We start from the raw sequence: 12,876 nt of genomic DNA on the forward strand, positions 1-12,876 counted from the left end.
AATCCCAACTGAGGCTGTTCTAGATGTTCTTAGTATGGACTTCTGTCTCCACTGGCAGGGTATAAGTGAAATGTTCTAAACCAGGACACTTTGCGAATGAAAGGGAACACTATTAAAACTTATGTAACACAACAGATATGGCCTGACAGTGTTGGTCACTCTAGGTATAAGAAAATTGGTGTCTAGGAATTCCCACTGTGGTGCTGTGGGTTAAGAATCTGACTGCAATGGTTCAGGTCACTGCAGAGGTGTGGGTTAAATCCCTAATCCATTGCAGTGGATTAAAGAATCCAGCATGGCTGCAGCTGTGGTACAGGTCACAGTTGTGGCTTGGATTCAGTCCCTGGCCTGGAAGATACCATGTACCATGGGTGCCAGAAAGTAAGAAAGAAAAAGGAAGAAGGAAGGAAAGAATGAAGAAAGGAAGGAAGGAAGGGGAGAAAGAGAAAGAGAGAGAGAGAAAGAAAAGAGAAGAAAGAGGGAGAGAGGAAAGAAAGAAAGGAAAGAAGCGAGGAAGGAAGGAAGGAAAAAAGAAAGAAACTTCGCATCTAAAATGTAGCTTGTCCTGAATTCTGGGATCTTCTCTGTATTCTGCATGTGTTCTCCTGCCTTCTTTTGCTCCTGCCCATTTCTTGGGACTATCTGCCTTGCCTTCCCCATGCATGAGGAACTGTATCTCCTGCATCCTGACCACTGCTGATTTCCAACCTGAGGCATGTTTGTACCCTGTTTCTGAAGTGCCTCTGATCACTCTCTCCTGACCATTCTCCATCCACGAGATTCTAGGTACATCCTCAGACCTGGCCACTAGCAGGCCAGCTACCCTATAGTCATCTCTGTGGGTTAAGTATCCGGCATTGCCACTGCTGTGGCTTGAGTCACTGTTGTTCAATCCCTGGCCCGGAAACTTCCACATGCCTCAGGTGTGGCCAAAAAAAGAAAACAAACAAACAAACAAACAAACAAAAAACCCTGAAGAATCTGTTAGAAGCTAAAGAGCAACTTACTTTCTGGTCTTTGGTAGATTTATGACAGTATCACATTCATTTAGTCACTTTAGGGAGTGGGCTATGTTTAATACCTTGGTACCTGGTATGACTTATCATAACACTGTAACAGCTTAATAATTGTCAAAAGCTACTGGGTCCACATGCCTGGAAAACAGCCTAATTATTTGTAGAGGAAAAAGATTATTTGAGGGGTAAAAGTGGAAGAAAGGAAAAATATTACTATCATGACTTTACTCACAAAAGACTTGTAAATGATAACTGCGTAGATAATAAGGCAACCAGAGACTAAAAAGACAGATAAATTTATCGGCTGTGGAAGAATTCCACTAGTACTAATTTCATCCCTAAATGGAAAATGTTATTGCAGCAATTTATTTCACTTTACAGTTCGGAGCTCCACAACTCCATAATTTGGCATCTGCATCTATAACAATGGGGCTTAGATTATATTATGTTTTCTAAAGCTTCTGGACTCATGCTAACTCTACTTTCCAGTGGAAAAGTTCTTCTCAGTGTAAATTGTTTTGCAGAATTCATGATGTATCCTGACCTAGGTGGAAATTCTAAGTGCCTTATCCCTTCCTACATTTACTCATAACATATCCAGAGGTAGCAACGAAAGCTGGGAAATATTAATTCTCTAATATCTCTGTGGTAATATCTTTTTATTACACCTGAAAAAGAAATTGAACTAGTCAGCAGTAACTATGGAGACCCAGATAACACAAGATAACAGTTTTATTAAAAGCCAACACATACCCTTGACAAAGGACAGTTTTCCTAAACACAATAGCTGAAACAAGGCAACAGCTAGACAGACAAGAGGGGTTGAGAGCATTATTAATTTTTTTTAATTCAACGTCTGAGGCTCTTCCTTTGAAAAGTATTAACCTTTCACATGTTTTATTGTCAGTATCCAAAACTCCAGAAAAGTGGTGACCCCCCCACTGGAAAACTAGAAGGGCACCCCGATTTTCCAATGTGTGCAGAAATATAGTGAGATGCGGATGTGTCCTTTTCTGTTCACACTAGTGCATTAATAACATGAGATAATATCATCTGTTTAACTTTCATAAAACTCATGGCCATTCAATTACATCTGCCACTAACATTCTAGTTCACGCTTTAATCATTTTTCAACTGCTTCACGGCCATGGCTCTTGGCTGGCCTTTGCCATTCATCTAGATTATGGATTGAGTATATCCCAGATTCAGAGACAGGTCTCATTTTTTTCCCTACTCCCACTGTCCTCTACCCAGTCTGCCAATTCAATTGGCTCCAAATATGCCAAGGAATTAGATTTTAATGTTTATTACTAGTTTCCTCCTACACTTAATATCAAGGGCTCTTATTTTTAAAGACATGCATGTTTTAGTGGCTGCCCTGAGTCGTAAATCAGATTTATTGCTGGAGTGAGCTGTGCACCTTTCCTTGTTATGCATATGGATTGCTATCTGTGGAATATTCCATAATAGCAGTTGGCAGGAGTTCCCGTTCTAGCTCAGTGGGTGAAGAACCTGACTAGTATCCATGAGGACGTGGGTTTGATCCTTGGCCTCGCTCAGTGGGTTAAAGGACCTGGCATTGCCTCAAGCTGCAGTGTGGGTCAAAGATGCAGCTCAGATCTGGCATTGCTGTGGCTGCAGCTCTGTTTGGATCCCTGGCCTGGGAACTTCCATATGCTGCAGGTGTAGCCCTTAAAAAAAAAAAAAAAAAAAAAAGCATTTGTTGAAGCTGGTGAAAGGCCTGGCTGCATAAGCAGCATTTGGGGAACTTGTTATAAATGCAGATTTCCTGCTCTCTCTCCCTGGGATATGAACTCCGATGTGTGCAGGAAAGTTAGAAGAACCTCTACTTTTATGAAGCTTCCTCAGTAACTGTGATGTACAATCAAAGGTAAGGACAACTGCTTCAGGAGTTCCCTTCATGGCGCAGTGGTTAATAAATCCGACTAGGAACCATGAGGTTTCGGGTTTGGTCCCTGGTCTTGCTCAGTGGGTTAAGGATCTGGCATTGCTGTGAGCTGTGGCGTAGGTTGCAGACGCAGCTCGGATCTTGCATTGCTGTGGCTCTGGTGTAGGCCGGCAGCTACAGCTCTGATTGGACCCCTAGCCTGGGAACCTCCATATGCCGCAGGAGCGGCCCTAGAAATGGCAAAAAAACAAAAACAAACAAACAAACAAACAAAAAACCAACTGCTTCATAGCAGAGTTCGCCTACAATGTTACAAAGAAGTGTTCCAACCATAGAACAGGGTTACATTTATCCCAAATACTTTGAAGAAACCAGTCAGCACCAGCCTGTTCAGTCCCTCTGCGTAGAAATGCATCACCCAAGTTTTAGTCTATTTACCCCCAAAAATAATTCCTATGAAACATAAAAAGTCCCTTAGTATTATTGTTTGTAATTTAGTATGAATCCATCTAACTAGGTTTTGTGGTGCCCTTTGCTTGCTTAGTCTTTATCTTCTATTCTCACTGACCTCATCTATTGTGCCAAAGAAGAAACAACACATTTTTTTAAGCTGCTTCTCCCATCCTCTGCCCCCACCTCCACTTCCAAATGGAATCGCTGAATTTACTCATAACCCCGGGTCCTCACTTGAACAAAGACATAGAGTTTGATGTAGTTTGAAAGATTTGCATCTGAAATTAGGGCTTTCGTTTACTACCTGTCAGCAGATTCCCTCCACCTGGTCTACTAAAAGGTGATAAAATAAAGCTCACAGTCTAAAGTACAGTCTGGTCCTCTTCTCCCCTGTCAGCCTGCTATTTCAGTAAGGTTTTTCACTTGTACATTTTACAACATCAAACCCAACATAACCACGAAACTTACCTTCTTTGGCAACTCTAAAAAAGGCTCCTTCTCCTAGGTTTTCAACTCTGTCAAATAAATTACCATCTTTTTCTACTGGGGTTAAAAAATTCTTGTAAAATGGGTAAATACTTTGTGAAAAGAAAAAAGATTATTGACTGTTTTCCAAATTTATTGTCAGAGTTCCCGCTGTGGTCCAGTGGTTAAGAATCTGACTGCAGTAGCTTCGGTCGCTGGGGAGGCATGAGTTCGATCTCTGGCCTGGCACAGTGGGTTAAAGGATCTGGTGTTGCCGCAGCTGAGGCTCAGATTCAATCTCTGGCCTGGGAACTTCTGCATGCTGCTGGTGAGGCCATTAAAAAAATAAAACAAAAAACTATTGTCTTAAAAAAATCCTTTTGGAGTCCCAACTGTGGCACAGCGGAAATGAATCTGACTAGGAACCATGAGGTTGTAGGTTCGATCCCTGGCCTTGCTCAGTGGGTTAACGATCCGGCGTTGCCGTGAGCTGTGGTGTAGGTCACAGATGCAGCTCGGATCTGGTGTTGCTGTGGCTGTAGTGTAGGCCAGTGGCTCAGCTCTGAATCGAACCCTAGCCTGGGAACTTCCATATGTCACAGGTGTGGCCCTAAAATGCAAAAAAAATAAAAAAAATTTAAAAAAATCATCTCTCCTGTCCCTCCCTTCCTCTCCATGTGTAAAATACTTTGCAATCTTAAATGTGCATTTATGAGCGTTTTCTCAACAGCATACATGGATGGACAATAAACAAGGTGTATATGTAAATGACATCCCAAATTGTTTGATTTCCCTGAATTTTATCCCTCTCCCTTTCCTCTGTTCATAGATTTACCTTCAATAAATATACCACTCAGGAATATTTGAGGGTATATGTCTAGATGCCCCAAACCATGTCAAGTTCTGCATCTCTTTACATATAAACCAAACAATGTCACTTTGCTCTACTTCTGCTCAAAAGAGCCCCTCAACCTGGCATACTTATCTTCTCTCCTTGTGGTGAACTCCTATTCAACACGAAGGCTCACTTTTACTGAACCTTCTGCATGGAATGTTTTTCATCCTCTTCATTTAGAATTAGGCAAGTTTCATGTGACTAGTATCTGGGCCTCAGGTCTCCATTGTTCACTGAGGGAGGGTCCAAGTTCACCTCAAATTCCTGGATAAACCATAGTTTTAAAGGAATCATTGTAAAGTGAGGCACAGAGTCATGTGAGAAGTAAACCGATAAGTCTGAAATGGATTGTGCCCTTGAGTAAATTCCAAGTTACCAGGGGCAATGAGAAAACTATTGGCATTTGAGGGATATTTTCTTAACAGCTCAGGTTTTTTCTGCCAGAAGTACCTACAGAAATCAAATGCAACAGATTCCAAGCCTTCTTGTAAGTCTTGCTAGAAAAACTCTTCCTAATTCATTCCTACATCACAGATCCCTATATCACAGCTCTTCAAATACAGAAAATATAAGTGAATAAAGTAAATAAACAATAAAAGAATAGAAGGCTAAGGTAAAAGCATCAATAAAAGAGAAGTCTCTGGAAAGATGCCATGGAAATTTTGGTACTGAGCTGAGCCTTAAAATGCAGAGATTTAATAGGTGTAGGAAAGATGTAGAGATGAGGGAGAAACATTCCAAATGGGAATCCCACAAGCAAAGGTACACTTAGATTAAATACCAGGTCTTCCAATCCAGCCCCAGCTTGACTGATTCCTACTCCCTTGTGTGCTAAACATGGCTGCCATCTGTCATGAGGTCCTAAAAGCCAATGAAAGGCTCAAATTTCTTGATAACAGCTCCTCATCCTCTCCTTATTCTCATACAAGCTGAAATCATTCCTTTCTACAAGACAGTTTCAGACACATAGCTGTCAGGAGTGGTTAGGCCCTCAAGAGGCATTGCGCAGAAACTAAGAAGCACAGGAGTAGCTAAAAACAAAATGAGGATTGTGTTCAGAGTTTAGCTCCGCCTAGATACCACAGTTAATGAACTTCCAAATAGAACATGTGGGGGAAACAAATGAGATCCAGTCTCTAATGACATCCAGGTATCTGGAAATGCTTACCTTGTGTTCCCATAAAAGCAAACAGGGAACTGAATTTGAAAAACAAAATAAGGCCAGTAAATTCCTGAAAGGAGACAGTTCTTTTCCCTTGGAGACAAACCAAATTATGCATTGCCTCTCCCACCAGCAACATACTCTGGCTCAAACATTTTTAAAAGAAGGCTGGTGAACATCTGCTGAGCAATTAATGGAATGCAGCAGCGTGTAAGAATGGTCCCTGGGAAAGTATTAGCAATCCTACTTATGAGACATGAAATGTTGCAAGCGGTGTCCTTTCTCCTTTTCTTAAATTTCATTTTATTTTTATTTTCTCCTGCCTGCAGAGAAGATGAGGGAAAGGGAGCAGAGGTGGAAATTCTGCATCAAATGCTCTCCCTCAGTGTTTTTTCTTTTCCCCAGGGACCTTCCTCCTTCTCTTTCTGGCCATCCTGATGTGAATGTGTCAATTTCAACTTATCAAAGAAATCTCAGCAATTGTCTCAGTCCACTAGCCAACTGATCCAGTAGCCAACCTGTCAAGTTTTCTACGTGAAACTTGAAAGGAGAAGTCCCTCCACTGTCTTGGAAACATAGTCTATCACCCTGTATTAATAGTTTAAAAAAAAAAAATCAGATCGAGCTAACTTAGGAACAATCTCCAAAGAACACTGATCCCTCCTATATTTTACCTATGCATCACTGAAGAGGGCCAACCTTAACACCAGCCTTGCCTTGTGCATATAAAAGTCTGGCTGAGAGTGACTGTGTATCTGTGGGTACCATTTTTAACACTATCATGATAAATACGGTTAAAATCAATATAGTGAAAGTTTCCACGACTCGGTTATTATGTCAGCCCTTGGCACTGCCTTCCTTTACTCTTCAAATTGGAGCTGATAACCCACACATAAGTCTACATTTACTCCTAGTAAGCCAGTCATCCAAGCCAGTGATCTGAGGAAGCTCAGTAACTGCCAAAAGGCTCTATGACCAGATTTAACAGGGAGGAACCCTGAACAGCCCCAATGACTGGAAGCCAAAGGATTTTCTCACTCTCTCCAAACTGCCCCTGTCTGAGTTCAGGCTTTTGGCTCAAACTGCAGTTTTATCTTGTTCCTTTGGCAACCCTGCACAGAACATAAGCATGCTGCAGGGGTCTCTCCTTCAAATCTGAGCATGTTTATGGAGCACCCAGGAACATACCTCCCTTTGCCAGCACCCTCTTCCCAGGGATATGAGTATTGTTTCCCAAATTTCCCAGCTGTGGGATGAAGTGAACATCAACTGGATACATTTTCCAGATCTTCACCACTTTGTATTACTTCTTGCCCTCTGGAACTGACATGAGTGGGGTTAATTTTTCCTGGGTATCAGGAACACCCTTTCTTTCCCACAAGGAACTAGGGATCCATGGATGCACTTGCTCTGTCACTTTCCCTGGCCAAGCCGCTGGCCAAACCAATTTCAGCTAATCGGCCACTTTTTGGATGCCTATCTTTTCCACTTGATTCCCAGGACTAAACCAGATGTCATCTGAGGAAGGCATCCTTTAGTAATCTTTAAAACAAGATTCACATTCAGTAAACTAATCTGAACCATCTTTGGAGTGTGCTATGACAATCTGTTAAATGAATACCAGGCACATACAATAACCAATGAAAGAGAGAGAGGTATGGGGAAAAGGTATGAAATGCAAGTTGCCTCTAGAATTGGAGATTGTGGTCAGTTCTCTACCTATCTTGACCTAAGGGAATGTGGTCAGTTCTTTGCCTATCTTGACCTAAGGGAATGTGGTCAGTTCTCTGCCCCCCTTTCAATCAGAAGCCCCTGGGGAGTTTTCTAATAAGTCAGGCTACTCTACAGCAAAATATGCTGCCTGAAGGTAATGTTCCTTTAGAAGCTGAGTATGGTCAGAGATGGTTGCTCACATTTCTTCAAACACAGAGTTCAGTATGGAGTATCAGGCATGGCTGTGTTTAGCCTCTAAGCTCAAAGAGGACAAGCATCTCTAGTTATCCTAAAAGAGAATGATGAGGGGCAATCTTCCATCTAAACAGGTGAAACTCTTTTAAGTAGCTAAAATAAATCTGTAAACTGATTTCAACCAATTTCAAGTAGTTACTTTCTCATTTGACAACATTTGTGGCTTGGTCATCAGGATGTGGCTTGGCCATCAGGATGACTACAAGGGATGTTTCTGGACTTTGTTTTCTAGTTCGACTTGGTATATAACTGCCATGTATCACCAACATTCACCAAAGACCAAAGGCCAAACCTTCTTGATAGGAAACAGTCAATCTTGATCATCAAATGCTTTAAGATAAGTTGGCAGATTTTGTCCAGACCATAGGCTTAGGGGTTGCCCTCATAGAGTTTCATTGTGCCCTATTCTCTTACACTTACTTATTTCCTCTAGGGCAGGGTATTTGCATCATTATGATTCAGAAAGTAGCACTGCTTCCCTGCTGGGCTTTCCCCAGTGATGGAAGCTTCATGAAGGTAGGGACTTGATCCCATGCTGAAAACAATTCTCGGTTCAAAGTAGCCAGGTACTCAAAAATGTCTGTTCCAATGGATGAATTAGAAGGACAAGCTGCAGAATGTCAAACTGGCTCCACTCAACCTTTGTTCTGAAGAGCCATCTTCCTCAAGTGACACTCTGAATCCATCACACCTCTGCTCATGGGTCTCCACAGCTTCCCAGAGCCCAGTCAAGGAAATACAAACTGCTTAGCCTGCTGTAATTCCACATTCCACCTCCATATCCCATGCTCAGGACAGTGCCTTTTAAATATTTGCATTTTTTTTTAATTCAGTGGGGATTTTTAAAGAAAAAAAAATTATGAAACCCAAATAAAGAATCCAAGCAGAAAAGAGGCCAGTAGCCAACCTGCTTGCCCTCTCTCTAGACCCAGGCACACCTCCAGAAACCTCCAGGAGACCAGAGAATGGAGCTGGAAACACTTGCTCCTTGTTCCTACTTGTTCTGCATCCCCAAAGCCCTCAGGGCTTTCTTGGTGCTTTGGTGCTTAGAATAATCTCTTGAATTCAACTCTACCCATCTTTCAAGGTCCTTCCCAAAGACCACCTCTTCCATGACGCTTTCTGGTATCATTTGGAGTGGGCACCATTGATCTCTGCTTTAAGTGTCCTGTAAAGCTTTGATTGTTAATAATAATAATAATAAAAAGTGAAAACAAAAATAATATCTTACTATGCACCAGGAACTATTCTCAGGGCACACTATTCTCTAAATTCACTTAATCCAGAGTTCCCCGTTGTGGCACAGCAGAAATGAACCCAACTGGTATCCATGAGGATGACAATTCTATCCCTGGCCTCGCTCAGTGGGTCAGGGATCCAGCATTGCTGTGAGCTGTGATGTAGGTCGCAGATGTGGCTTGGATCTGGTGTTGCTGTGGCTGTGGTGTAGGCCAACACCTGTAGTTCCAATTCAACCCTTAGCCTGGGAACCTCCACATGCTGCAGATGCAGCCCTAAAAAGCAAAAACAAAACAAAACAAGTCACTTAATCCTTGCACAATCCCACTGTGATAGGTGCTACTGCCATCACTAAGGCACAGAGGAGTGAAGTCTCCTCTCGAGGTCTGCATATAAGTGATAGAGCCAAGATGGAAACCAATGGTCTGGCTGCAAAGCTGCAAAGCCTAAGTGCTTAGAAACGCCTCTATAAAGGCATATACGCATTTCACTCATTGGGATAGAGCACCACTGTCCATTTCTCCCACCCACAGAGCCGCCACTGTTGCTACCACCAAACTTTGAAACACCACCACCACATTATGTGTTTTTTTGAGGGCAAAGACCATTTCCTACTCTATCCAGGACCAGTATAACACTCTGTGAAAGTAAGTACTCAATAAACAGTGTTAATTTAACTTATTAATATAACATAATAATATATACTTGGGATTACCTCAATTATTATTGAGACTTCTCTATAGCCTTAGGAAGATTTTCCCTTTTCCCTTTCACAGGTGAAGTGACAGAAATTCATGACATTAATTAATTTATAAGATCCTGACCCACCTGGGGTTCAACTCCTGGCTATGACCTGGTACAGGTCCCAGCTATTTCTATGGCATTATTTTATCCCAAAACTGAAAGAAAGAAATTCCTTTGTAAAGTGATGACTTAAAAATAAGGTTTTTCAGAAAGACCAGGAAAAAAAAGTAATTTGTAAGGCTAACTTTATTTTCAATATTTCTGTAAGATACAGTATGCTATCATTTGAAGGTCTTTATCTAAGTGATTCACTGAGTGTTTTTGCCAGGGATTTAGGAGGAAAAATCACCTTATTCTGTTGTTTCATGGGTCCCCATTAAGGCAAAAATACCAAGTAAGGGAACTTCTAAAGACAGATGCCCTACATCTGATTAGCAGTGGTGCCATCTAGTCTTGTTATGCTGAAAAAACAAACTGGGGTCCCTCTTTGCAAGAGCCACCAACCAGAAGCCAGGAACAGGAACACTGACCTGCTGTCAAGTGGGCTGCATGGACAAGGACTTGGACACCAGGCTTCAGCTCAAAGTGCACAGAGTTTTGGTTGAGCTTGTGAATTAGCAGTTCCGATATCTGAAAGAAGAAGTGTCAGAGTGAGTGGCACCAAGACTGTCACACTAACTATATGGAAGTTTGCTGAGCAACATTTGCCATATATCCCAATATTATACTTGTAAATTATATAACTGAGTTTTATACGATTTTGAGTTTTTAGTGCAGAATATGCAGGCAGAATTGTTTTCTAAGCATGACTTGACTTTACATCCAAATTGCTACAAAATAAGACAATTAGTAAATCACATCATTTCTACTGTTAAAAAAATGTTGCTGTTATTAGCTTAGAAAAAAATTTAAGAAAGGGTTTCTTTCTTTTTATTTTGGTAGTGCTTGTGGCACATGGAAGTTTCTGGGACAGGGATCGAACCTACGCCACAGCAATGACCTGAGCCATAGCAGTGACAAGGATGGATCCTTAACCCTCTGAGCCACCAGGGAACTCCATGAGAGAATATTTCTTATAAACAACAACTTAAAAGAAGTAAATATGCTGGTGAGATGTGTACCCATTTATTTTACTTCTTATAGTAGACTTCACTTTTTTCCTATCTTGGCTCCCCTCCCCTTCCCAAAATCATTCTCTCGGCTTTCTCATAATAGATATTTCATGGATATTTATTGATGATAAATACCATTCTGATAAAATAATAAATGATACATTTAAAACAAAGTATAACCACAACTTAAGTAACACATTGGCTGACCCTTGTTTTATGTTCATGGACCCAAAATTGCTCCTCAGGCTGAAACACAAGTACTGGGCAGGTTCCTGAAATTCTGGGCTTTGAAATATTTAATCCTAACAAGGGGCAAAGGAGCTGGTTTTAGGTAGTAACAGTATAAGGTAAGGTTTTCTAGACAAAGTATTAAAACTCCATGTGTTTAAAGTAGAAAATCCAGTTCAATGTGCTCTGTTTTAAAGTAGAAAATCCAGTTCAATGTGCTCTGTTTTAAAGTAGAAAATCCAGTTCAATGTGCTCTGTTTTAAAGTAGAAAATCCAGTTCAATGTGCTCTGTTTCACTCACTCTTTTGAGTAACTTGTGACATGCTATCAGAGAAATCCATACTCCTATTATCTGATCTCCTTGCCTCATTTTTAATATTCTACTCACCAAAGTAGTCTTTTATTTAATATGCTATTTGAGTCTAGTTAGATGCCTTCTGAACATCTGCTAGTTAAATTCTTCAATTATTTTTTTCTTTTATTTGTATTGATTTTCACTTAGTCCATTGATTTGCCAAAAATGACACCTTTGATCCTATTATCAATTAAGCAGGGTCTAGTGGCTTTGTTTTAAAGAAAAAAGTGCCCTGCCGAGGCCCTTGTCCAATAGTGGACCTGAACTGCTCTGCAGATGAATTTCTTTGCTTAATAACAGGAACTTGAATGACTGTCAGTGACCTATGCTTAAACACCCAGGATCCAGCTCATGCTCAGCCTCTCAAATGTTTCCACTTGGCCAACCATGCAGAAAAACAAGGTTGTGATAACATTATATTGAACACAATTTTATTCTCTCTATATAAGCTATTCTTTTTCCTGGGCCCTAGGAACTTTCCAGAATATTCCAGGCTTACAGGAAGAGTGGATTTCTAACAGACTCTGTACATGGTTTTCTCTGTGTTCTGTAAAGTGTTGACGTGCACAAGAATCCTATTCTATCTTAATCTTATCATTCAACACATAAGATCTTTATAAGAATCTGACAGTGAGTTTTTAGCAGAAGCTAAACAGAAAGGTTTTGGCTCTGAAATAAATCTATACACAGAGGAAAAAAAATATATATATGCATATGTGAGAAATATATATAATTATGCATGTACAAAATACATATGTTTATATACATATGCATACACATCCATACTTATATTTTCAGAAAAAAATATTTTAACTCAAATAGGAAAAACTTCATAGAAGTAATTAAGGAATTGTCTGGTTTTGCAGTCTATCACCTAGACAAAAGGGACTATGTTTGTAAGATAAAGACTTCTCTATTTCAACTAGTTAAAGAGATATTTATTTCTTCTCCCTGAGAATGCTTGTGGAAAAAAAAAAAAAGATATAGATAACTAAAGCAGAAAATAGTGTTCATCAGAACAACATACTTCTAACTTATAATTTCCAGGAGAGTCCCTTGTGAAAATAATTAACTTCCCAAATTTGTTTTGGTTTATAACATTGCTTCATTGGCTTTATCTGTATCATTTACAACATTATGCAGGTGAGGCAAGGAATAAATAATCTAGTAGCAGAAAGTGTGTTTCATGTATTTCACTTGCATCAAAGGGCATGCAATAAAGAATACATACTGTGTGAGAAAGAATTTATGCGCAGAAACAAAACTAAATGAAATTTACACTGGATACAAAAATAATCTCAATTAGAACCATGTATAATTGAACATGAAA

General features: G+C 40.3%; 1 protein-coding gene across 3 annotated transcripts in view; it reads right to left on the reverse strand.

Annotated features, from left to right (window-relative positions):
• SORCS1 (sortilin related VPS10 domain containing receptor 1) overlaps positions 1-12,876 on the reverse strand; it is a 333,563-nt gene that overhangs the window by 11,502 nt on the left and 309,185 nt on the right. For all 3 annotated transcript variants that reach the window (XM_047761867.1, XM_047761868.1, XM_047761869.1), the window contains one exon: positions 10,382-10,481. In XM_047761867.1, coding sequence (XP_047617823.1) covers positions 10,382-10,481 — 100 coding nt within the window. The remainder of the gene's footprint in view (positions 1-10,381; positions 10,482-12,876) is intronic.

This window comes from Phacochoerus africanus, chromosome 15 (genome assembly GCF_016906955.1).
Source record: "Phacochoerus africanus isolate WHEZ1 chromosome 15, ROS_Pafr_v1, whole genome shotgun sequence".
NCBI classification, from domain to species: domain Eukaryota; kingdom Metazoa; phylum Chordata; class Mammalia; order Artiodactyla; family Suidae; genus Phacochoerus; species Phacochoerus africanus.